This window comes from Cydia pomonella, chromosome 8 (assembly GCF_033807575.1).
Source record: "Cydia pomonella isolate Wapato2018A chromosome 8, ilCydPomo1, whole genome shotgun sequence".
NCBI classification, from domain to species: Eukaryota; Metazoa; Arthropoda; class Insecta; order Lepidoptera; family Tortricidae; genus Cydia; species Cydia pomonella.
Window position 1 is genome coordinate 6,292,778 of NC_084710.1, and position 27,794 is coordinate 6,320,571.

The window sequence follows — 27,794 nt, forward strand, 5'->3', positions numbered from 1 at the left end:
ATTACTTTAGATAGTGTATTACAGTACATTTTCGTAGTGTGTGGGCCGATAGTCATTTTTCCCGAGCGCTACTACGAGTCTTCATAATCTATCGGAGACAATAAATAATTCGGATATTCAGGGTAACCCGGCGAATGCTGAAACTGCATTAAACAAAAGGACCTAATAGAGATATTTATTGCTTTTTCCCGTATTTTCAACAGATTACAACGGAGAAAATTTATTTCGGCTATATTTATAATATTAGCTACGCTAGGTAGTCTAGTCCGTTGGTGGTTGTGTTATCAGTTTGTATATATTAGAGATTATTCTATTGACCCATTTCCAATTTTAGAATCTCGAAACTTCAAGCAAAAATCACGATGACTGCAGAGCACCTCCATTCTCCTCATTATTTCCAAATCAATTTATTATTTTTTCTCTATTCAATCAATACAACTTTTGTCATTGGCAGACCCGTACCCCAATTTATTTATTTATTTTGTTTAGTTTTTATTTTATATCTACTGATTAAACTCGTAACGTAGTCTTCTTTTTTTAATATCTTAGTTAATTAACGATGCGTTTCTTCTAGTTCAGTTTTCTTTGCTCAGTAAAATTGTACTTATACTCTGACATTATTATAAATTTTAAAGTGATAATTTAATAGGTACGAGTAAGTCAGGCTGTCAAGTAACATATCCGCGACATGACTTGTGGACGTATCGCGTTAAGCGCCTGGTAGGGTCTCCTGGCGACATATCCATCAGCCCGTCGACAGGCCATTTGTTGCGTGTGTTTTCACACTTGATAAATCGCCGGACTTGTCCACATTTTGCTGGATTTATACTCGTCCAATTGTTGCACATACATTAACTCGCCGGATGATGTTTCATTTATAATTCAGTTTCGAGTCCTTCGTATGCGATAAACTAACTGCGTAGGTTCATTTTAATATCATACTCTAATGACATGATGTTAAAATATCAATATAGTAACGTAGGACTCTTTAGATCCTTCAGGAAGTTCGTTAAGTTGTATAACCATAGAAACAAATCATATTATGTTTAAGTTATTTCTAGGGTGTGTATAAAATACCTGTTGCTACTTGAAAAAGTCTTAGTACTCGTAAAATCGAGGCTACCTTGTTTAAAATTGTACTTTACACCAGAACACCATCATATTCATGCGACATCGTTTGAAATTCCAATCGGTTGGGGATAAAAAATGTCTCAAATGAGGACGCCGTATAATCTACGACGACATAGAAGAGTGGGGACATGGCCACATTTTACGGAGTTAATGTCTCAAACACAAACTGTATTATAGCTTCGGAAAATCTGAACGTATACCCTTAAAGATATTAGATCCATAACAGTCTCTTACTGCGGTAAAAATGAATCGGCGCTCTCGCGTATTTCATATTTTTGCATAACGCTCCTCATACTGAACATTTCCATGGCACACTGCGAGAAAATCAAAGTGATTTACATAAGCTATAGTGGTAACCAGAATGTATGCATCGTGGATCCGGACTTGGGTATGTCGTCACTGCTAAATAACTCGTGAACGATGGCAGGAAAAATACAAGATATTACATTGTCCTTTTTTGTTATCCTTTTTTAATAGCATTTAATTTCGCAATATGTTTGTGAAATATACTTTGTTATTGAAATAAAATTCAAAATTCATAAAATAAAACTGCAGAGAAAGAGATAAAAGAAAATTGAAACGTTTCTTACGAGACAGAAGGACACGAATTTCCTATGATTTAGAAGAAAAACTTCACATATTTACATAAGACGAAACGATACCGGTAAGTGGCAGTTCTCACAGGGCACGCAGAAAATTATTTATGGACTCCTTTATTGCTAAACTTCATTCGTTGCTGCGGTCGCTTTTATTCCTTCGACGGGAAAAAGTTGTGAGATTTTATTGCCGGTGTGAGATAGGACACGTTATTGCACTAACTTTTAACGGTAGCGAGAATTAAAATAGAATTTTTGTGGTTAGCAAAAGTGGTCGCCCGGATATGTCCGACCTGCCGATTCGCTCGCTTTATGGTCGGCTATTTATAGCCTCCTTTACCTCAGCGAGCTATTTGACTACACTGCCACTACAACATAGTAATGCGCTGATACTTCGCCGCATTAATATGCGCACTGCGCAGAGCTTCACGTTTTTTGTACCTACTAGGGTTAGTAAGGACTCGAGTCTTATGTGTTACTGCGTATAACACTCATACTTCTTGCGTTATTTTTAGTAACGAGCGCAGTTATTTTTAGTCTAAAAAAAGGTAATAAAGACTCCATCGAGACATTTAAAGTTTCATATTTCTCAAATATAAAAACGTAAGTGTTCTCTAGAGAGGCGACACGAATTTTAAACAAGAACTTAAACCGCCTATTAAATGACTAAAGTGTGTTAAGTTGAATTAAATGTAAGACAGATCTTGCCAACACTATTGAATATGCCTAGTGATTCGAATTTATATGACCATTTTTACATAAACGCATGTCTATTGCAGAATTCGATCCGGCATAACCTGTCGCTGCACAACCGGTTCATGCGGGTGCAGAACGAGGGCACGGGCAAATCGTCCTGGTGGATGATCAACCCAGATGCCAAGCCGGGCAAGTCTGTCCGGAGACGGGCGGCGTCCATGGAGACGTCGAAGTTTGAGAAGAGAAGAGGGAGGGTGAAGAAGAAGGTACGTATCCTTATAAGTTACAAGAAACTTCCTTCCACTGCCTGGGACATATATTCCTGGCAGCGGACTAGTCGTCCTGGTGGATCATTGTCCCGGATGCCATTGTTTATATGGTATGGTATAAGGTATGTATTTGCAAAAAAATTGCGAATTGTCAGTTAACAGTGTCGATGTCGCAATTGAAATGCCCTTGTAAGTCATCATTCCAAAACTGTTGCTTGTAACTTTATAAAGTACGTACCTACCGGTTTATGGAATTAAGATTAGAAATAACGAAGTCCTACATGAATCCACTCTGAAGAACTAATGATCCAATGTACAATAGCCAGTTTCCTTACCTTGTGGTTAACCAAGTGACGCTATTTTTAAACCAAGTTAACCTAGTTACTAAAGTCATAGTCATAGTCATTTATTCATAATATTATGAATTTCACGTCAAAAAAAAAGATTTTATCTGTTTTGACACTAATAAGATCATTAAGCAAATGTTTTTATCGTTCACTTCAAGCAAATAATGATTACCGTTTATTTCAAAATGTTACCACCGGACTTTTTTTATGAAAAGCTCACGCGTTGCTACTTGTTAGAGTTATTTTTAATTCACAAACCTGAAAATGTAGGATATTTTAGTGCTTATTAATAAAATGTGCTATTCTTACAGGCGGAGGCATTAAGAAATGGCGCCACAGCTGACGCCACTCCCAGCCCCAGCAGTTCCATCTCTGAAAGTCTCGACATATTCCCAGAATCACCAATGCACAGGTACGTAAAGATTAAATAACTATATTTTCCTGCTTATTTTAGAAGTATTATTATAGATTTTATCATTGGAACATAGGTAGCGGCTATTAGACTTAGTTACGAGATTTCAGAATCAGATAATAGTCATAGATATGACGGGAACTGGAACAGTCGTGGCGTGGAGCCAATAAAAGAGCACGATGCACTTTAACAACATAGTTGTGATACTAATTTGACAGAAAAGCATAACAATTTACCTACACGGGCAAAGCTTTCCAAACCCTGCCAAAATCTCGACGCGACGCCATATTTTATTAAACGGCACCCAGTTCGAAATATTGAAATTTTATTACTGCTAGATACAAAGTGAGGCACGCACGAAACATACACTTTATAATAAAACCATCGGCATAAAGCGTTGACCAAGCCAATAAAACTGAGTTATAGCAACTCTGCTACTTTATGATAAAAGGTTTTAAATCATGCACAACCATTAGATGATGAGTTATTTGGACGTTGGATCTCGTCATTTCGCCAATATTTAACCTTTTTATTGCCGAATATCGGATAGTGAGGATAATCTACAGTTATTTTGGATGGTCTTTGTTCGTTGGTTCTCAGCTAGAGTTGGTAAAAACTAGAGTCTTACGAGTCTACATTTGAAGAATTCGACTCATTTTCACGAAACTGCGCGTTCTGAGGCTTTGCGGCGGTGTTTTTAGGTACCGAGTCGAGCCAAAGTCAAAGTGCTTCATAATTCGTTCTTTATTAAGTCTACCTAAATAGGATAAAAAAAAATGTCTCAACCAAACAACTTTGCGTAAATCTCACTTAAGAATTGTTGAATTAAATTGTTACGACACAACGTGCCTTAAAAATTTCTGAAGTCTCTTTTAACGGTAGTGAGAGAACAGAAGACTCAAGTTTTAATGTTTTTTAAGGTTCCGTACCTCGAAAGGAAAAAACGGAACCCTTATAAGATCACTTTGTTGTCCATCCGTCCGTCTGTCTGTCAAGACCCTTTTTCTCAAGAACACGTGGAGGTATCAAGCTGGAATTTATATCAAATACTCAGGTCTACTGTCCCTTGGAGCTGTGAAAAAATCAAACTTCTAAGCCAACGCAATCAAAAGATACAGCCGCTTATGCCGCAAATTTGCGACACTCAAGGGAATCAAAACCTACAGGGTACTTCCCGTAAACTCAGATTCTTGAAATTTGGTACGAAGTAACGTCTTATAGCACAAATAAAGGAAAAATTGCGAAAAACGTGAATTTTCAGTTACATCATATAATAATATATACCTACAGGTTTGTACGGAACCCTCGGTGCGCGAGTCCGCGAGTCCGACTCGCACTTGGCCGGTTTTTTGGCTTGACTCCAATTCGAGTCTCAAAGGACTCCAGAGACTCGACTGTTTACCAACACTATGCTCGACAACGGCCGAAGCACATTTCTTACGTTATATTGTCATCAGAAATACCAATAATCGTATCTCCGCGCTGACCATTGAATCCTTTTATAGTGATCGCTTCATTTACCGTTATGATTTTTATTTATATGTTAGAGGGCGATTTAGGCATTAGATTTGCATGTTTTCTCTTCCCCTAGATATTATTTAGTTATACAGTTTACTTAGCATTAAGGTTTTTTTCTGCTGAATATTTTGATTATTTGCACAAAATTTTGGATAATGACGCCAGTACAAAAAAGACAAGCACCAATCAAAACTTCACTTTTGAAAAGCCCAATTGATTACAAAAATATGATAGGAGATAGAGATAGTCTACGTGATCAAATCCATCATGCCGTTTGAGCCTTAAAATCGTGCTATAGAAATATTTAAACATAACATTTCTTATAAAGATATGGGTAAAAATTACTACATCTAGAACTAACTTGTCTTTTCTAGTACTGATACTGCACTATCCAAAGTTTTCCTTCAAACCATTTATTTGACGCTTGTTCGCTTGCGCGTAGCAGCAATTTCCAGCTGTCGCCAGCGAACGCAGACACGTTCCGGCAGCGCGCGTCGTCCAACGCGTCGTCCGTCGGACGCCTGTCGCCGATCCCGTCGCTCATCGCTCAGGAGCCGGACTGGGTGGACTACGCGGCGAATACCGACTACGGGACGGACTATACGAACACGGATTTCCAAGAATATGCTCCGGCGGCCGAGCTGGCGGGGTCGCTGGCTGACTCGATGAAGTTGCAGGGAGCCGATCCATTCCTAAACACGTAAGCATAGACGAAGCAATCTCAGGGAAATACACTGACCCTACAAAATTTTTGGCCCATATTTTTATTAGGGCTAATGTATTTTTGCAAAAATTGTTTTCAATCATTAAACTAGGTATCTTTAACCTAATTACGATGATTTCAAAAAAGGTCTCAGAAGGTTATATAAAAAAATATATATATAATAAATAATTTCCAACTTAAAATATATCGTTATAAAAGAGAACATTAACAGACAGAAATATAAAAGTTAATGATAATAAGTCTTAGCTTGGCATCTATTTGGATGTAACTCTATTAAAGTATAATATGTAACAGTCTAACAGGCTATTTGTGGTACATATCTCTATTTCGTCTTGATTTTGGCCTAAAAATTCTTCGTAACTTGTGAAAATGTAAAAAATAGTGCGTCACGCCACATAGTTAGTTTTGAAAGTAAAAAGGATCATATCAGGTGAACTTTTTCACTGCGCCAATCCGTAAAGTGCACCTGATATTAGCTCTACCTAACAACAAACATACAAACGTAAAGGTTAACGTATAAGAACGATATGAATAATATATGGTCAACGTTAACATTTTAAGATATGTGTGACGCACTATTTTTACATCTTCAATCTTGAGTAATTTCAACCCAGAATCTCGAACACTTGTAACTTTTTGTACTTGAGAATGTTTCGACTTTAAAATGCCCTAGGATTAAGATAGATTTAGTACGCTTGAGCGAGAACAGATTTTGTTTTGTAGTTTTTATGTTGCTTGCCTATTAAAATGAGTTGAAATCTGTTCTTTGTAGAAGCGGTTCTTATAGCTTAAACTACCTGAACCTAGAGGTTATTAGCACCAAGTAGAATTTAGTTTGTGACAAGTTAATATTTAAGATTTTTTTCACAGAAGCGTTTCAACATTAAAAATATTTGGAAAAACTTCATCGGAATTTTTGCGTGATCCCCTGGAAATAGGTTATCAGCTCGGAAAATAATCGCAAAATATTGATAGTGGTTATTACAAAGTATTTTCTATTACCGAGCATGATAGTTAACCACCAGCTCTTGTAAATCAAACGAATACTACGACCAGTACGACCACGACTATCATAATCACGCTAATATCAGGTAAACTTTTTTCTTCCACCAGCCCAAGTCGAAAAGTTTACTTTATATTAGTTCCAAGATAACTAACCCCCAACCCCGCAGGTACGTGCCAACAACGTCATCATCATCGACCGGCTACCGCTACTCGTACTCGTGCCCGCAGCACCTGCACGGCGGCTGCGCGTGCGCGTCGATGTTCAGCCATCCCGCGCACCCGGCGCATCCCACGCATCCGCATGCGCTCGACCACTTCGTCAGGCCGCCGCCGCCCGCTGATCCTGCTGATATTATGCATACAGGTAGATTTTCAAGGAGAGGATGACATCGGAACATTAATTGTTCGGGGTAAAATGAATGGATGAATTTCAAAGCAAGTATACTGTTTATTGTTTCTCTATTGGGGTGAATGATTCATAATCCAGCTGATGCTCCTCTAGGTATGTGATGGACTAACCTAGCGATGATTCAACCTCACCCTTACCAGTACCAACCTTATCCTAGAATCAAACAGGATTCATCCCGTGCTAACCCTGTTTGCGGATTCACTATAAAAAAAACCTAAACGACGAGTTAAAACTTAAAAGCGACAGCCCCGAAGTGGTGGAAGCTCGCAGATCATCAGTGGCAGATCTGTAATCAAATCTTGCAATTCATATGTAAGTCGGATGACAATGCAATATTATGGTACCATCGAGCTGATCTGATGATAAAACAACGCAAACTAATTGTGTTTAAGGTTGATAGAAGAGTCTCGATGAGTATTAGTTGCATGTGAAAAGAAAAGTATAGTCAACGATGAAATCTTGTACCAAAATTTTTTTTTTGGTATATCAAAATTCCGAACACGTTAAATCAAACATAGCGTGGTTTGACTATATTGACTTTACACTGTTGTATTTAATTACCCTGCTTGTTGACTTTATGTTTGTATATCGTACATTTTTGTCTACAGAAAACAGCCAAACGCAGATGGTAACGACGTCGGACGCGGCGTTGATGAACGGTGGTATGATGGTGCAGACGGCCATGCCCACCACCGTTATGGGGCAGATCATGGGCGCGCTTAACACGGGGCTCGTTGAGGACCTCAACCTCAACATTGAGTCACTGGAGCACAGCTTTGACTGTGATGTTAATGAGGTATCTCAGCCAATATCTGTAAGAAAACCGTTACGTTCAATTTCAAACAAAACAATTTTAAATCTCTTTTCTATTAGGTACTATGGATTCAAATTTTGCTACCAAATTTTTGTTGTCATTTTTCATAAGTACTAAGTTTTGATCCATGGGCTCCACAGTCACTGCCAGATAGTGTAAAAGCGACAGCTAAATTTCTAGTAAAATATACGAGCGCCATACTTGACGTTGCACTTGACATGAGAACTTATCGTGGCCGGATTCTATGGCAATGCTGGCGACATACACTAATCACCCTTTTGGTCCATAGGTGATAAAGCACGAGCTCAGCATGGACGGCTCGTTGGACTTCAACTTCCCGCAGCAGCAGCAGGCCATGGCCGCCGAGGCCGACAGCCAGTTCGCGGCGCCCGCGCCGCCCGTGCCCACCACGCTGTCCGGCGGCGGCGCGCCCCGCACGCCCTACTCCGCGACCCCCTCCTGGGTCCACTGAAAACCTCAAAAACGACTACACGGACAGTTACCTACTTATTGACTACCAGAGGTTGTTATCTGAGTTAATTTCCTATTAAGTTCGATTTTTGTTACTTCGGCATTAAAGTCAAGATTTTTTGTTCTATTGTCATGTTAACTAATGTTAGAATTTTATTGTTTAGTGTAATAAGTGGACCGTTACCGCTCGTTGTTGAAGTGTCAATTGTATTAGTGGTAGTAGGCTTTAGTGTTAAGCTAGGTGGAAGCTTGTGATATAGATAGGGTATTGTAATCCGGGTAGTCGCTTGGACCAGGAGGGGACGCAGGTTCGATCCTGTATCGTCGACACCGACACCAAACAGAGGTAACTAACTATTTCTTTGTTTAACTCACCAGAAAAGGTCTACCCTAAGTATTAACATTTATCCAAATAGGGAGCAATCTCCCTAACCCCTTCCCCCAAAAACCTTTCCTTTCCTTCTTCTTTCCTTTCCTTCTTTATAACCCTTTCTTAGGGAGATTGCTCTCTAATTGGATAAGTGCACTCAATAGTGCAAATAAGGAAAAGTAAGACTGAGAACAAAGTATTTTCCCTTATTGAATAGAAAAATGAGAACAAAGTAGTATTTATTTATTTTAGCTAGCAATAAATTTCCGGTATTTCAGCGATAATCTACAGAAGTTCTTCGGTGATAGTTCTACCCACAACAGAGTCCAATAACTTGCTCGTCGGTATCGCTTCTCGCTACTTTCTTCAACATTTAGTTCACGTTGCTACGTTTAGAGCTAATAATACGTAAAGAACATCCACAAAGGTTTTCCGTTATTATATAAACGGAGTTTACAGAAAGCGGACTACGGCAGATAGCGACTGCTATAAAGATGAATTTAAGTAATACAAAATTTAAATAAACATACATACATAAGGATCCCCCTGTTAAACGCTACGCTCTGGCAATCCGTTTTTAAAACAAAGTTTGCACGCTTTTAACATTATTTTAGAAGTACAAGCGATTCTACCGTTTCAACATCGAACGCTTACAATACAGCTAAATTTTGTATCGTTTCATAAAATCGGCATAAACTCGACCTCATTCGTCTATTTAGGGACGCCAAGTCTTATATTATTTCGAGTTTTCTGCGAAAACCTTAGCGCCAAACCCAAACGAGTATTTAAAACATTTGCAGAGTAGGTACACCATCAAATAGGTAAAGCAATTTTTTCATTTAATATATGCCAATGGCAGGGTCGAGTGGAGAAATTGAGGGAAGGCCTTTGCCCAGCAGTGGGACACTAAACTAGGCTAGGAAAAAAAATGTACTTATATATTTTTTATAACCTAACTCTCATTTAACAAATCGTCAGCTCAGAATACGTTTGTGCCATATCCATTCATGAGCATAATATTTTTTTAAGGATTCCTAAAATAGCAAAAAATATACTATAATTGACACTAATCGGTTTTGAAAATATATATTTTTCAAACATGTTGTGCCATATACGTATTTTATAGGATAATTTACACTCTGTTAACAGAAAATTATCACGAAAATTGTGACATATCCAAAACTTTGTGTCATATCATACATTGTACGTTTAACATTTACTCATCAAAAACGGATATGGCAATAATAAAAATTCTTTTATTTCATGATTACCACTATATTCAAAATATTTGTATAGTACTCTAAATAGGAAACATATTTGGCTAAATGAAAAAAAAATGTTTTGTTTCATTTATCTCTGCAGCAAACCAACGTGAGTAGCATATAGCACAAACGTAGAATACCCTGATGATTTGTTCATACCGAAAGGTAGCTCCTAATATCAAAGTATCTAGCTTAAAAATAAAAACTTTCCATTCGATTACCGATCTCATAAAATCATTAGCAATTGCAATGCAAATAATAATACCCCTCTACTTTTGGCAAAGTGACCTCTCCATACTGCCATCAGCAGATTCTTCACTAAAATTTGCACTAAATGCCAGTTCCTAAATTAATTCCAAGCAGCACTTTGCATGCCATATCTGACAGATAAGGCTCTTAGCAAAGATAAAGGAAACGCATAAAACCAAATATCTCCGACACGACGAATATTTTATTTTCAGGAATTCTTTTGAAGCCAATGAGCCGAGAAAAGTCGCTGCCAGAATTGGCAGGACCTTAAAATCTGATGGCGAGATCTCCTCATTCGGGTTTACGACTTTAGGTATTACAAAAGATAAGTACGTCACTCACATTCGCGTTTCTTTGTACGCGGATTATGAGACGTGATATGTGCTTTATTTATGAAAAGATATAGTGAGAAAAAATGTACGCACGGCGTCGACGGTTACTGGCGCTTGATATTGTTTTGTGAATAATTTCGCAACCAGTTTTTTTAGTGAAGCAGTGGTGGAACAAATGTCAATTCTTATTTTATTCGATTTTATTATATTATGATAATAAATATATGGGAAAGAAATCTAAAATTTCGGTTGGTATTTTTATTTTTGTCTAGAAATGTTTAAATATTTCGATACAATAATAAAAGATTTTTGAAATGTTATTAAAAAAATTTTTTACTGTTCAATTTTTTTTTTTACTAACACAAATAAACAAATCTATTTTAGTTAGCATATAAAAACACGTATTCACTATAAGCTCAAAACCATTCATTCAATAAACAAAACGGTATAAAATTTGCGCGCAAAACTTTAAAATAAAATCCCCGTTCATTCTTCAATTCACATTATTTATAATTAGATTGTGATTGAACGTGGTCCGCGAGCTCGTGATTCAATTTCACCAATGAACGGACCTATTTGCGCGCTAATGAGGGGCCCCGGTAATTAATCATATCATTCCCATTCACTCGTTCACTCATTCATTCATTTTTAGCTCGGGCGGTTCGAGACCGATCGAGAAATAATGGAATCCCACGAAAAAATGCGAAAGCACAACGCTAGATTACTCCCTCCAGTAATGACTTGTTTTTTAGGGTTAAAAAGAATGTCTTTAGCAGACGGTGGGTACGGTGCTATTTTCTTGTTAATTTTTACAGATTATGGACAACGCCGTGAAGTTAATGGCGGGGATAATTTGCTTATTCTTTTTTAACGAAACGTGATTTTCACTTCCATTAACAGGCTATTTAACTTCTCCTCTCCAAAAAAATGATATATCTATAGATTTCAAATTTCGGAATTTCAGTGGGTCTGTTCTCTTACACTAACGCGTATTGAAATTGGATCGGATAACGTTTTGTTAGTATCTATGTCCAACGCTATTACTTTATTTAAAACAGCAAATAACCTTTTTCTTATGCGTTCACACTGACCAACTTTTACTATGGGACAATTCGTCTGTTTCATACATTTTGCTGGTCTGATGTTTAAATTTCCCATAGGATAGTCAATTTAATTTCGCGATTTCGAGGTTGCTCAGTATGACCTAAACATTGTTAGCAACATTAAAAATAAACTAAATGTTCTTTATTTAAAAACTATGACATTATTGATTTTTGTTACTATAGAAACACTCTTCATAATACCTTCGAAATGTAACGTGCTCCCATTATTTCAGCTGGAATAAATCTTTATTTTCCTAATACATTTCTTCTCGCCGACGGCGCAATTAAAGAAGAAGAAATGTAATATTATCGTTTTTTTCTTTCGCCGTCTTGCAAGGCTGAGCGGCGCAATACGAAGAAAAACGCAAGATTCAAGGCTCCGCCATATGGTCCTTCAACGGAAAAGATCAGCGCCGAAGATGGAATCACGCAGTAAATTACATTGAAGGTCAGAAATCATTCTTTATCTCGTCGACTTGAATGAAGAGCCGAGCGGCGCTATATAAAAGGATAAAGAATGCAGTAATACATTTTTTCTCGCCAACGGCGCAATTAAAGAAGAAGAATTGTAATATATCGTTTTTTCTTTCGTCGTCTTGCAAGACTGAGCGGCGCAATACGAAGAAAAACGCAAGATTCATATAACGCAATGATGCACCAACTAGCGCTATCATGAAAGCGCGTGCAAGCAACATTTAAATCGTTTCGTCTACATTGTGGTAAACGTGCAATCTTGAACGCATCCCTTCGTGCTCGTGCGGGCGGCAGCATTGCGCAGTCATCGAGTGCGACTAGCTCCTCGACCAATCGCAGCGCCGTACGTGAACGCCGAGAACGCAACACACTGCGCTTCAACTCACAGCCACTGACGTGACGACGCCATTATTCGTTTCGTGTTTGAACTATTTAATTTCTTTACCGTAAAACATATTTAGTAAATTAGTTGTGTATTGGTGTATTCCAGTAGTGTGAAATTGTAATATTTAAGTGTATTAGTGATTGTTTAAGGCATTTTATACAAAATTGTAATCGTAAAAATGTCAGAGGCTGAACAGAAAGAAGCCATAGCGGCGCGAGGTCGCGCTAAAGCCTCTATCACGCGCTTGAAAAACAGCCTTGACCGCGAAGCGCTCATAAATTCACCGATAGAATTAGTTACAGTAAAAAGGGCTAGACTTTTAGATGCCTTTTCTGACTACGAACGCCTTACTAGCAAGGTTGCCTCGCTTTTTTCTTCCCCACCAGCTACCCTCGCCAGCGATGACGAGGAGGTGGAAGATAACTACATTTTGTTGGTAGCGCAGCTAGATAGCATCATAAATGTTATCCGCCAAAGGGACAATCCTCAAGTGAACGCCACAAGCAGCAGCGCAACTGGAGTAAGTGTAAAGTCGGAGAACCTCAAACTGCCTCGGATCGTGATAAAAACATTCACAGGTAAATACACAGAATATTACGAATTTATAAACATGTTCACAGCCATGATCGATAAGTGTACTTCTTTTTCAGCAGTGCAAAAGCTATATTATCTTAAAGGTTTTTTAAGCGATGAACCGCTCGATTTAATAAAAAATCTACCATTAGAAGACAACAGCTACCCAGAAGCATTGTGCTTGCTGAAAGAACGATACGATAATAAAGTTCGAATTACCCAAGAACATATAAATACACTGCTAGATATGCCTACAATCACGCGATCTAATGTCACTAATTTACGAAATTTTATTTCAGTTGTAAAACAGCATCTTGCTGCTCTGCGAAACTTGGGTGAGCCTGTAGATAAGTGGGATGCCATAATCATTTGCATCCTATCTAAGAAGATCGACCTGCCTACCTACAGAGCATTTCAACTGGAGCGAAATAACAATGAGTCACCCACGGTAAAGGAATTCCTAGGATACGTGGAAAAACGTGCCCTAGCATTCGAGAACACTGACGTACAGAAGGGGCCTTCGCAGAGCTTTGTCAGTCATTCTATAACTGCACAAGCAAAGCCGTCAGCGCATCAGCCTCAGCTGCAATGTTTATATTGTAAGTCTGCACACAGAATATATAGTTGCCCGAGTTTTAAATTAGCTTCTGCTCAAAAACGCATCGAGTTCGCTTCAGCAAACAACTTATGCAAAATTTGTTTGTTGCAACACAAGCGCAAATGTAAATTTCATTTTCGGTGTGAGGTGTGCAAGCTACAGCATAACAGCTTGTTGCATCAAGACGAGTCTCCTACTCCTGTAACTTTGTCTGCAACATCGAGTCTAACGCATATACTCTTGCCTTCTGCTCGTGTGAAACTAATTACCAGGACAGGGTTAGCTATATATTGCAAAGCTTTATTAGACGGTTGTTCACAAGCATCGTTTATAACACAAAAGATTGCAGACATATTGGGGTTACCAATGCAAAACACTAACTCTAAAATAACTGGTATCAAGAATACTAAGCATGCGATTGACAAATGCATAAATCTTGATGTGCATTCTGCTGTTTATCCATTCAAAGTAAATGTCAATTGCCATGTTGTTGATAAAATAACAACAAAACTGCCACAAATTCCTATTGACATCTCGCACATTGCATTGCCTACTAATTGCAAATTGGCCGATGAAGACTTTAATAAGCCTGGTGATGTGGATTTATTGCTAGATGCTGGTATCTTCTTCCAGATTCTCCTGACACAGCCGGAGTCCAATAATGGAAACCTAGCAACCTTCCAGCCTACAGTGACTGCAGGCAGTGCAAGTACTTTAGCACCGAGCATTACAACCTCGAGTGCTGCAACTACGAGTACTTCAATAGCATGTGCCGCTACATCACAAGGACCTACGCTTGTGCAGACAGCATTTGGCGTAATCATTGCCGGCCGCACGCAGCTACCTGCAAGAAATTCTGATCAGGTCACATCTTTGTTTTGTAGTAAATGCAATGACAATTTAAGCGAACAGTTAAGTGCATTTTGGGAAACTGAAAAAGTACCTGAAATTTTTCCAGAAAAATTACCAGAGCAAGATTACTGTGAAAAGCTTTTTAGGGAAACCACAAAGCTAGTGGATAATAAATATGAGGTCTCACTGCCCACCAAGGTCCCTTTAGAGCAAATCAACTCTGAGTTAGGGGAATCTTTTCACTTAGCACTCAATAGGTTTCTTAATCTAGAAAAGAGGTTACACATGCCAAAAAATCAAGCTCTTTTCACTGAATACAAAAAATTTATAGATCAATATGTTGATTTAAATCATGGAGAATACATTGACATAAATAAATATGATTTAACTAAAGATCCTGTGAACTTTGTCCCTCATCACCCCGTGATTCGCTTAGAAGCACGGACTACAAAGCTCCGTTGTGTTTTTGACGCTTCAATGCGCACAAATAAGAAAGTTTCTTTGAATGATATGCTTCTAAATGGCCCTGTGGTGCAGAGAGATCTGTTTGACATACTAATATTGTTCAGAGCTGACAAACTCTTTTTTATTTGTGACATAAAATCAATGTTCCGCTGTGTTAATTTAAATCCAGCTCAACGATCACTACAAAACATTCTTTGGCGAGAGTCCAAAAATAATGACATAAGGTGTATTCAACTTAACACGGTAACTTACGGCATGAAACCAAGTTCCTGGTTAGCCACAAAATGTCTTAGTGATCTTGCAGAAAGAAATGAACATTCTATGCCATTGGCAGCGTCAGCTATAAGAAACAACACATATGTTGACGATATTCTAGTATCTTGCAGCTCTGAACAAGAACTAGTACAAACGCAATCACTGTTGGTCAATATGCTCAATCTGGGAAGTTTTCACTTGCACAAATGGGCCTCGAATTGCATGCTAGTCTTAGAGAGTGTACCCAAAGAAAGTCACTACTTAGGAGAAGTAGATCTCCAAAAAGATCATGCCTTTGTGAAGACGCTAGGCATTCACCTAGATGTCAAGTCTGATGTCTTCAAAAGCACACGCCCTGAGCCATACAATAGTTCAAACGATTGTAAACGCGACATTTTGAGCTTTATAAGCAAATTTTACGATCCATTAGGTCTAATAGGTCCTGTTTTCGTTCGCGCAAAGGTTATTATGCAAATGTTATGGGCAGCTCATGATCTGAATTGGGATTCCACTCCTCCAGATAACATTCGTAAAGTATGGACTGACTATTGATGATCTCTCTCTGATGGAGCCAGTAGTCATACCGCGTTGTGTCAAGTCAGAGCAAACAGTGGCCAATCAGCTGATTGGATTCGCTGATGCCTCGTCAGTGGCCTATGGCTGCTGTTTGTACTTGCGCACAATAGATGAGCATGATAATGTACGTACTGAGCTATTATGTTCAAAGTCTCGAATTAGTCCATGTAAGAAATTACTTAGTACTGCAAGACTTGAATTGAATGCTAGCTTGCTCTTATCTGGTCTAGTAAAACGGGTTCATGACACTCTGACAATAAAATTAGACATTCATGAAATCCATCTCTTCTCTGACAGTCAAATAGTGCTGGCATGGCTAAAGACAGACGTTGCAAAATTGATGACATACGTCGCAAATAGGGTCCGAGCCATCAAAGAGTTGACAGATGGCTATCATTGGCATTATGTAAACACTAATGACAATGCGGCGGATTGCCTCAGCAGGGGTCTCTTGCCTCAAGATATCGCAGGCCACGCCATATGGTGGCGGGGCCCGATATTCCTGCATAATAAAAATTATATTTTTTCAGAAGAATCACCCATGCCTACCGATTTGCCAGAACTGAAACCTGATCATACTAGTGCTCTGTGCCTTACAACCACGACGCACGACCCTGATCTCTTTCAAATAATAAAAAAGTTCTCTACTATAGCGAAAATGACTCGTGTTCTTGCATATATCCTTAGGTTTTGCAATAATGTTAAACCAACTTCTGAGAATCTTAAAGGCTTCTTAACTATAGTCGAACTCAACAAGGCCCTCATGTTAATAGTCAAACATGAGCAAGCTCAATTCTTTTCAGATGACTTAAGTATGTTGCGATCTGGCAAGCAGCTTAAAGGTAATTTAAAACCACTAACTCCCTTCCTTGATGGTGAAGGCATCATACGAGTTGGTGGTCGATTGCAAAATGCGTTGCTTCCTTATGCTGCACAGCATCCGGCAATATTGCCAAAACAGTCGCCTATAACAAACTTGCTTATAAGAAATGAACATATATGTTTACTACATGCAGGACAAAAGTTAGTCTTGTGTTCTCTAAGGCAAAGGTTCTGGATAGTAGATGGTTTACGTACTGTAAAAAAGATTATACATAAGTGTATAATATGTTTCAGACTGAAGGCGACTGCAGCAGCTCAGCTGATGGGTTCGTTGCCTGCAGCACGCGTCACTGCCTCGCGCGTGTTCCAGAGGGTAGGCCTCGACTTCGCTGGGCCGGTCTCAGTCAAGAATAGCCGCATCAGAAAACCAGTAATTGGAAAGGGATACATAGCTCTGTTCGTATGTTTCACTACCAAGGCTATACATCTTGAGCTCTGTAGTGATTTAACGACCGAGTGCTTTCTCGCTTGCTTCAAACGCTTCATAGCGCGTCGTAACCTGCCCAGCGAGGTCTATTGTGATAATGCATCTACATTCAAGGGTGCAAGGAATAAATTAGCCGAGTTGTATCGCCTGCATGCTTCTCAAACCCATAAACAAACTGTGACCTCATTCGCAGCTCAAAAGGGCATACAATTTCATTTTATTCCTAGCTATAGTCCGGTGTTTGGCGGTATATGGGAAAGCGGAGTGAAGAGTGCGAAGCACCACCTTAAACGTGTCATAGGTAAAAGTCTCCTCACCTATGAACAGCTTAATTCCGTGCTTGTTGAGATAGAGGGCGTACTTAATGCCCGGCCCATTACAGCGGTAAGCAATGATCCAGAAGACTTTTCATATCTCTCTCCAGGACATTTCCTTACTGGTGCTCCTCTAAATACTTACCCAGAACAAGATGTAAGTAATAAACCCACTAATTTGCTTAGGTTCTGGTCTACCATAACCTGTATGAAGCAAACCTTCTGGAAGTATTGGAGTAAGCATTATTTAAATCAATTACAAAACCGACCTAAATGGCAATCGGTTACGCCAAATGTAGCTATTGATAGTTTAGTCATACTGCGTAGCGACAATTCACCTCCTCTCGAGTGGCCCATGGCGAGGGTAACTAACTTGTTTCCAGGAAAGGACGGTATAGTACGCGCAGTCGAAGTACGCTTGGCAAATGGTCATACTCATAATAGGTCAATCACAAAAATATGTGTACTGCCTATAGATTTATAAACTATTATGAAGGTATACATATGTATTTATTTTTAGTGTAAACAAAGAGCTTTTGTTTACATCTACTAAGCTATGGGTTGATTTATATGCGCTCGGTCTTAGTGCTATTTAATTTTGTTAAATGTTAATAATTAAATGTTAAACTTAAACATGCCTTTAAAATGTAAATGTAAAATAGAACTGAAATGTAATATTATAACATGATGTTTAGCGTGTGCGTAACATAAATGTAACTTTAAGTTTATCTTATCTTCTAGTATACTATGCATATCTTGTTAACTTATGTTAAATGTTGCTCATGTTAATACGCTTTTAATTTAATAGGATTTCATTTTATTCTCGAGGCGCAATAATGTTAGCAACATTAAAAATAAACTAAATGTTCTTTATTTAAAAACTATGACATTATTGATTTTTGTTACTATAGAAACACTCTTCATAATACCTTCGAAATGTAACGTGCTCCCATTTCAGCTGGAATAAATCTTTATTTTCCCTAGTACATCTTTTAACTATAAATACCTACAGTCCACTCAGCTCCACCTGACCATGGCTCCGCCAATGGGTCTCTTTCTTTGCCTTTCGTTCTGTTACATACTGTAGGTATATCTGTTGTCGCTAAAGTTCTTTCCGAAAGCCGGACTTACGGCCCGATTCGAAGAATAATTAAGACACGTTTAAGATCTTTAAAAGATTGATATCTAAACGACATGTCAAAATTGACGTTTCTTTCGATTCCGCTGCGATCCCAATAAGGTTTATCTTTTTTTTTGTGCGTAAAATAAAGTCCAACAGCTTGCCCATTTTGGACGTACAATAATAAACTTAAGACTAATCAAATATACTAAAAGTAACAAAACATTAACAACAATACTATTTCAAAATAATTTTAACCATTTATACACATAAAATATTCATTTAGATTGTAGAAGCTTTTTATTAATAGCCATGTCTTGAGCTTATCTTTAAATGCGATGCCATTTTCCGACTTAATATATTCATGTAAATGATTAAAAATCTTAATTCCGGAGACATAAGAGCTCTTGGTAAGTATATAACTAGAAGATCTAACTGTACGACCGATCTACGATATTTCTAACGTCAAAATGACATTGACATACAAACGATATCTAAATGAGAACTTATCTAAACCAGAACTTATCGTTATCGAATCTCATTCTTCAAATTGGGCCGATAATTTCTGTAATTAAATAAAACTAGAAACGCTTTCAGTAAAGATTTTCGACACCCGCTCTATAGTTAAAGATACACCATTTTAAAATCAAGTCATCGCTCTCAGCAAGATTTTATTAGCAGCTTCATTTTCATAAAGCACCCCTCAAACTTCCATCGTTTACCAACTCATCCTGTATTCCGCCCTTCGTAATTACTAGTCCTAGCACCTTAACACACGATTTCTCAGCACTTGTTAAAAGTTTTCAATTGCGTTAAGGGCCTCCTTACGCGGAATTTATTCATTATTCCTCACTCCGCCTTTATTCTTTCCTAATAAAAAGCGCCTTTGCTCTCTTTTCAGTGCGAGGGGGCACCGAATGAGTATTTTAAATATTTGCCGCATGGCCTCTCTGATGAGTAATGAATTAAACATTTATTACGGAATTTTATAGCGATGTTGAGTTTTTTTTTTTTCATGTCAAAGTTGAAGGGCGTTTACTTGTTATCTTATTAAATTATGGTGTTCCCGTTCTGATTTTTTTTCTGCTAATTTTAACATTAGTTAGGTTCAAAGTTTCTAACCTTAGAAGAAATGAATAGGTTACATATTTGTTCCTCACAATGTCTTCCTCATTGCGTTCAAATCTATAAGAAAATGGAAAGACTTTGTCTGCAATAAGTTTTTATTTGTATAATATGTATACATAAGAAATTTGTAAACTTTAAAAAAGCAGACCGTATATACATTAAATTACACTTATTATTTTGTCTCTTTCCCGTACATGGACAAAATAACAATGGTGTTTCGAACATTTACGAGGCGTGCTCAAAGCCGAAGCCAACAAAATTACACTTATTATTATTACAAATATTCAAAGCAATCTCAACTTCAGTTTAAGCACGAGGTCTTTGAATTAGAAAAAATCTCATTAAAACACATCGTGTGAAGCTCATTTTGCGAGGGAAAATGTAACGCTGTCAATTTAAAAAGTTGCTCGATTTTTGCCTCCAATATAAGGCGGCCGATGAGCGCGGCATAACCAATAAGTCTTTACTTTATTGTTTGAGGAGTTCGCGTCAGTTTGATCACTTATTTAAATGAGCCCCGATATGGTTATATTGGTTATGGCTGTCGTGTCGCCTTTATATTATTTCGTATTACGTGTCCTGGTTGTTAGTTGTTGGGAATACTCAAGTTGGTGGGAAATTGTATTTTTCAATACTTTATTATTATTTCTCGTGTTACTACTTATTTTTGATTAAAATTATATCTCTCGATATACAAGGTTTTTCAGCACATATAATCAAATATGATAATATAGGTATGTAGAAAGGAAAGTGTGTATCTATAGGAACTGGGAAGTCTAACTGTATTTTTGTATCAATTATTAGAAATAGAAAAAAGAAGGCGCCATTTAAGTCGTTTAATTCCAACTAATTCCTTTGTAATTAGAAAGGTCAGGCCCAGCATAATAACATCGCAAAACGTATTGAAATCGTGTTAGATGTTACTGTAAAGAGCGGGTTTCTAAACTGGCCGGGTAATAATGTTATGAGTATAACTGTAATTTCAATAAAAATAAAAACATTTTATAAAATGAGCCCCCGCAACAGCAACTGACATTATCCGAAACAAAAGTTGTTACCATCCCTATTTTAACGAAATGCGAAATCGCCATCCTCCCCCTAACCCTTAAACTATCAAAATTTATTCGACGTCTCATTCTTTCCGCAACATGAAACCGAAAATTCTCCCTAAAAATTGTCCAACTTTTAAGGGGTGTATATAATTATGTAGTCGCTTAGCATTCTTCGGCCGCGATCCACAAATTGGATTATGTACGTGGCCGGGGTCTTTTTATGATTTTACTACGGGATTCAGAACACCCGCTTATAAAAGGCATTATGTTAGATTAGTTTGGAGTTTGGCGCTCGGTTTTAGGTGTAAAAGCCGCTAAGTGGCACTAAGCTTAAACTAGGGCGTAGTACTTGGATAACTACAGTACTTCAAATTTTTATTTTTAAGTGCCATTACAAATAGAAGGGATATCGTTTAGCGCAACGCACAACGCATGTATTGCTACTTAACAAGAATGTACCTACCATCTTATGTATACCATGTTTATCGCAATAAAGTATTTCATTCATTCATTCATTCAATATATAATGTAATCCAATGGAATCTGTTTCTTAACTTAGCTTTTGAAAGATTAAGGGATCAAGAGTATGTACATACCATGATATCATGCACAATCGACAACATCATGTGTAGACGGAGAGGATTGTAAACATTTTTGGAACATGATTACGAATTCTGTATAAACTAAAATAGTCGAAGTAGGTATTTTTAGGGGCTATCTACCCTTTTTGAAATCAATGACAAAACATTTTTCTGCAAAGTAATGTAAAAAAGTTATACTTGTTTTATTGTTAAAAAACCGTTGTTTCAGCGCGACAGCTAAAGCTTAAGCCCACTCAAAATGACACATGCCAGGCTTAGGCCCTATATATTCCTGAAAATTAGGTCGCGCGTCGCAGGAATGTTCCTGAGAATATGGGGCGCAGGCGGCAGTAACATAACTATCTAAATAACAACACAATCACACATGATAGGCTTAGTCATTATTCCTTAAAATTAGGTCACTTGAAAGTTCCTAGGCCCACGTGGCAGGGCGTTGGGCGTGCCCGCGCCCCGCCCCCGGCAACAGGTGGCATCTATGTACGAGAGTCGAGACAAAGGTTTGTGGGCAGCCAAAGAGTTGCGGGGATACTTTGGGCAGCCGAGTGAGTTGTCGATTTGGTATGTCACGGAAAACCATAGTGGCTTGAACCGGCTTAAGGTTTTTTTTTATTTATTTCGATATTTTCAAATATTTAAACTTTTTTTTTAACAATATCTTTTAGCTGTTAACTATATTTACCTATTCACTTTGAAAAATGAGTACTTGTGTTCCAGAGATCAGAACCCTTGATCAGCGTTGAAGATAACTGATTTATTACAGATTTACCGACGTTAACCGTGACACCTGATTTTGAAAATTAAACTGAAAACAGAAAAACCGCAAACAAATAACCAAATTCCCCCCGAACCAAATGACAGATATTAATTCAGTTTACAGTCAATTTACAAAAAAAAAATTGTAGATAAAATAAATGGTTAACTGAAATAGGAACTAAAATATGTACTCGAAACAACCAACAAAATATTTGTAAGCTATTGTATTTTGTGGAACCAATTAAAAAGTCTGCAACTGCGACGAAAAATGCGCAACTGCCATTGGAATGGCATTTGATGACGAAACGTAGAGAAACTATGCCATAAATCTGACGGGGCATCTCGATCTTACATCTTAGGAATGCAAATGATTTTGTAATCCACAAATATGTTAGCGCCATGGAAATTTACCCATTATCAATGCCAGATTTGTCCATTTATTTGTGGAAAATTATATTATATACGAAAATTTGTTTATTTATGTATTTTCTTGCGGTGTCATTTTCAAACAATTTTTACTCGTAGTACCTATATTCAAATATTTCATTTCAATTTAAGAAGAACGTAAAACACGCAATCGATAAATATATCCTAGAAATCTAACGCTATGTCTTCTATTCTGTAAGTTCTATCGGATAATTGAAAATCAATAAAACTATTCTGTAATTACGATTACAAGTTTTATAAGTAGGAAATTCGCAACGATTGGCGATAAATTAAAACACCACCGAAGGGAGTGTTTTAAACCGACACGAGTTGCGAATTACCTTTTCGCACGTGTGTTGTACAACGTTTTACAGTACATATGGCTCTTTAAATTTTCGACATACACAAGTATCCAGAGGCCGTGAGTTCAAGTCTCACCCAAGACAGTAATTTTTCCACTTTTAAATTTATTCTAAGCTTAATAGTTCGCAGACGTTTCTCCTTGTTAAAAATTAATTTAATACACAAGTATAGTGCTAGTTACCGCGGTATGGCGGAAAATTAGCGCCATTTGTACTGTAAAAAAAATCTTACCTACACAGAATATACATATAATTTTTTCTTAATACGCAAATGAGATCTCAATTCGGAGACATCGAGTCGCGAATAGGCCCGATCACACTCTAAAGGAAGTGTGCCCTAAATAACTCGTAGTTAGGAGGTCAGCCGTCCCCAGCCTGAATATATTCACGCTCTCACCGCCTACCGGATTCTCTCGATACTCAACGACGCCTATGTTTTATAACCCGTGACATCCGAAACTCGATTTATTATCGCGCCGCGAAAAAATCGGAAATGTTTTTGTGGAAATTTCGAGGACGTTTACAATTGCGGGGATGCTAATAGACGGTCGTAAGTTAGCGCCTGTCGGTGGTTTAAAACTGTGCCAAGTCACTGGGACCCGCAGGGCGTATTTCAACGTCTGGACAGCTACATGGACGCCGTTACATGGATGTAACACAATGGATCTAGGGCAAGGAATAAATATTAAAACTTATTCAGGAAGACCTAAATCATACCCATAAGATGTCTATACGAAATAAAATTAATTTTATTTTGACACTCGCAGTGCCTGCTAGCCTAGAATACTTCCAGTTATCTACGTCACACTATGATTACTAAAAATGTCAGAAGAAGCTTCGCTGTGTTTATCTTAGCTAGTTTCAACTGATGAACTTACTAAAACTGGCTGGTAAATACAAATACAGTCGCCATCAGATATATCGTAACGGCCAACATGGTCAAAACATGCAAGTGCAACATATTAAACCTGTCCTTACTAATTTTGAAATCTCATTCAAGTGTGTGACACATGTTATTTTAATATGACTTTACGTTAGGAGGGCGGATCATAGAACATCATGATACATATAGAGACTTTGTTTAGAGATTTTTGAATACCTCAGCTGCTCCGATATATATGATAGCGACCGTAGAATCGATGTTTATTTAATATTATAAAAGACAAGGACGCGCTTGACACAATGACATAGACGTGCGTTCACTAGACGGCAATAAAGCTCGCAATAGAATTGGGTCGGGACTGGCACGATTAAGATAACCTAGCAATAAAACAGATAAATATACAAACTGGTCGTTTCAGACAATAAAACACTCAATGAATAAAGGAGAGGAATCGAGTGAAATAGCTTCGGTTTTCGATTATTGTTCGAATAGTATATTTTGGTAATCCTTTTAGAAGCCTACGAAGCGGAAACCGATCAATAATATTAACCGACAATAGTGTAGATTTAAATTCAAGGGTTTTTTTTATATTTTGCTCAATAATCTCTAGTTTGGTCTGTCATGGCAGGTGTTTTCGTCAGAACAAGTGCCTGCGCCTATTCTTAAGGTAGATATTGTAACAAAAAAACCGGTCAAGTGCGAGTTCGTTTACCTCGCGCACCGAGGGTTCCGTACAAACTTTCAATTTTCTCATGTAACTATAATCACGAAAGTCTTTTGACCAGAACTATACTATTAGCATAAATGTGTACAGCGCCATCTATGGGCAAATTGGCTAATAATATTCATTTTTTTTAAGAAGTTGTCTTTAGTGTAATCTGCTAACGGGATTAAATTGCAAATAAAATTATAAAATGTTTTGTGTTAATTAAAAAAAAGTTATCAAGAAAGTGATCTGATTTTATTGTTATTATTATGTAAAATTTACATAACGAGTCGCACCATACGGGTTCCAAGGGGGGGTTAAGGGTTGGGTTGATATTGACAATATCAGGGATTCTTAAAATTAGCTTCGGGAAAGCTGAATGTCAAAGTAACGAAACTATACTCTTCCCACTTTTTTACAAACTTATAGTAATTTATGTGTCCTTAATATGCGTCGCTAGTGGTATCACCTCGACAAAGGCGTTCAGACGCCTCTGTCATATCAAACGACATCTAATTGGACTATAGACTAGAGGTCATATTTTTGACAATATATCTTACGCTATTTAATTGTAAAGGTACGATAAATATACGTGTTGGAATTATTCTGATACTACAAACTTATGTTACCAAGTGGGTTATTTTCAAATAAATCAGTTTAACCTTATTTACCAATGCACCTGTGCATTTTGTTGGGTGCCAAATTACGGATACCTCTGCTAAAATTAACTAATTCATATCACACATCATCATCGTTAAGCAACTGTGTTGCTTTATCAAGAATCCTAAACCGTGCAAAGTCTGACTAGTTCCCCTTATTAGTGCCAGAGTTATTTCTGGCCTCTCATGCCAATTACTGCACCACATATAGGAATCGTCTCAAGAACGCTTATTCTGACCAATGACTCACCGAGAAAGTTAGTTACAATGAAACAAAGTTATTTATTCTAGCGAAAAAAGCGGTGCAGGACAAAGTTTGTACGCGACGAAGTTGGTTTCGGTGTTGGCCGGCGGAAAACGATAAGTTTGTGGCACTATACGTCGCTGAATATGCGACAGATTTATCGGGGATTCTTGCAGGGCTGCGGGAGGAGAGTGTGTCGATGCGGGTGGCACGATTGCTGCAATTTCAAAGCTAGTAGTGTACATTTAAATGATGTTTACTTATTTGTGACAACTGGACCTGGTTTTTCAAATAGGTAAACAGACGAGCGGACCCCGGACTCAAATCACAAGAATAACTTTGTAATTATGTAGGGAACGAACACAAATTTCAATAACAGAACTTTTATGAGACTCAAACATATTACGTATCAACGTGAGTGACTCAATTCTAATATATTTGACGAACAAAAGTTTGCAAACCCTGTACAAATCACCTCGCTTAAACGGAGCCAAATAAACATATAAATATTTATACATAAAAATTTTATTAATTAAAAATAGCTATTATTAGCGGCCAAGCGAACAATGTTCTAAAATAAATTATTTTTTATAGCATATAAATCTAATGTAGCCCAGTATGGGATCTTAACAAAAACCTATAAATACCATACCTAATCCCATTTTACAAAATACGAAAACTACTTTACGATCCACTAAAACTTGCTCTAAGCAAATTCAATCATTCCCAAGTTCGGAAAATCTTGTGGAAATATCGAGTCGAGCAGCACTGGCGGTCGTCACCTGCGGGCGCGGGGCGGGCGCGGCGGCGGCGACGCACAGGCGGGCAGGTTACGATTTACACTCCACAAACTCAGCAGAAACTCTGCCCGAACGAGAAATGCTGATAATCCCAAAATTCCATACCGAAAAGACTTATCCGCAACTCTTTTCGTACAACTTACGCTTTTCATAGACGGATGTAGCCCGAGTGAGAATTACATCGAGATTACTACGATGCTGGAGCGTGACGTTTTTATTGACTATTCGGATTTAATTAGAATGTAAATTGCTGCTCGGAAAATACTCTATGAATATCATAGACGCGATAGAGTGAAATGTCAGTTCCCCTAAAACTTAAGTCAAATATACGTTAGTCTAGCAAGATCTCTTGTCGATAGTTTTTATTCCATAATAGTTTAGTCTGTGTTTATTTATATGCGTTTGTTTTTTGTTTCAGGTTGCAACGCTTTTAGGATTGGAAAACTTCTGTAGCGGTAAATTAAAGTGACGAGCTTTATATCAGCATTTCCAAATTCACTGTTCATCACAAATGAACCGCGCAACAGGAAACCTACTCTAGAGACTGAAACCAGTGTTCTTAAACAAAATCTGTTAGTAACAAAAACAATCTGGTGCGACATAATGTTAAATTTCGAGTGATATTTTGGACGAAGTTAGTTAAGATTTATCGACCTCGCGTAGCGTGTAGTGGACAATCAGGCCAATTCAAACGTGCACTGACATCTAACCGATAGTAGAATGATATGAGTTAGCTGTAATTCGCGCTGGCGTCTCACTCGCACTAATACTTGTGTGGACAAGTCTGAGCGATATGAACGCGCGAATGACGACTAACTAATATGATTCCATTATAATTCTAATATCGGTTTGATCTCAGTGCACGTTCGAATTGGCCTGTACTGTATATGCCGAGTTGATTTCTCATCGTTTTAGTAACGTCACCGCTCTGTCCCCTCCGAACACCTAAATCTATTAATAGGTATATTCAAGTACCTCTGAAGAACGGGTAAGTGTGTCTGAATTTATTTCGGATGTAGAAAATGTCTCGTTTTGCGATAATGCCGTTTACATAGTACTTATGTCGCGATGTCTGTCCGTAACCATAGCTGTAACTCAGTCTTATAAATAGGATTATTGGTTTGGCCTGTAAATTTTGGTTGCATGTAAAATAAAATATTGCCTCAAAATTAAGATGCTGATACTTTTGCATCTGTGATGATTTGTTTTGTGGGCCAAAATTTGTAGATGTAGGTATAGAACCAATATTAAAGATATATATTACTGATTGATTCCAAAGTGAAACTGCATGATTCTTTGTAATAAATTCTCCTTTACAATATTGTAACGTAGGTACAACTAGTAAATTCTAGTATAAAGTGTACCAATGTTTGTGTATACATAAATGTTTTCTGCAAGAACTGGCACCAATTAGATAGTAATTATTTGTAATACGCCATATTATTTGTGTTATTTATTATTTACTAAGAACCTGTACCTCTGAGCCATAACGTACCTACCAAAAATATATACAAATATTGCTCAACCTACTTGACGCCAAATATAGATCG

At 37.7% G+C, this 27,794-nt stretch overlaps 2 protein-coding genes across 7 annotated transcripts in view; both read left to right on the forward strand.

The window, feature by feature from the left end:
* LOC133520431 (forkhead box protein O) overlaps positions 1–8,874 on the forward strand; it is a 113,695-nt gene extending 104,821 nt beyond the window's left edge. The window contains exons 3-8 of one of the 2 annotated variants that reach the window (XM_061854833.1): positions 2,507–2,689; positions 3,351–3,451; positions 5,415–5,669; positions 6,866–7,062; positions 7,716–7,903; positions 8,211–8,874. In XM_061854833.1, coding sequence (XP_061710817.1) covers positions 2,507–2,689; positions 3,351–3,451; positions 5,415–5,669; positions 6,866–7,062; positions 7,716–7,903; positions 8,211–8,393 — 1,107 coding nt within the window. In that variant the 3' untranslated portion in view covers positions 8,394–8,874. Of the gene's footprint in view, positions 1–2,506; positions 2,690–3,350; positions 3,452–5,411; positions 5,670–6,865; positions 7,063–7,715; positions 7,904–8,210 lie in introns of both variants that reach the window. The other variant, XM_061854832.1, reaches the window with a different exon arrangement.
* A 2,939-nt stretch (positions 8,875–11,813) lies between these two features.
* LOC133520429 (uncharacterized) lies at positions 11,814–18,492 on the forward strand. 5 transcript variants are annotated; one of them, XM_061854830.1, is made up of 3 exons: positions 11,814–13,588; positions 14,372–14,602; positions 17,003–18,492. In XM_061854830.1, the coding sequence occupies exons 1-3, from the start codon at positions 12,746–12,748 to the stop codon at positions 17,120–17,122; spliced, it is 1,194 nt and encodes a 397-aa protein (XP_061710814.1). In that variant the 5' UTR covers positions 11,814–12,745; the 3' UTR covers positions 17,123–18,492. The 5 variants fall into 5 exon arrangements, 4 of the variants coding, with proteins under 4 accessions (XP_061710814.1, XP_061710812.1, XP_061710813.1 ...); XM_061854829.1 differs by having other exon boundaries at positions 11,818–13,145; positions 13,440–13,588; positions 14,372–18,492; XR_009799757.1 differs by having other exon boundaries at positions 11,821–13,739.
* Positions 18,493–27,794: the final 9,302 nt, after the last annotated feature.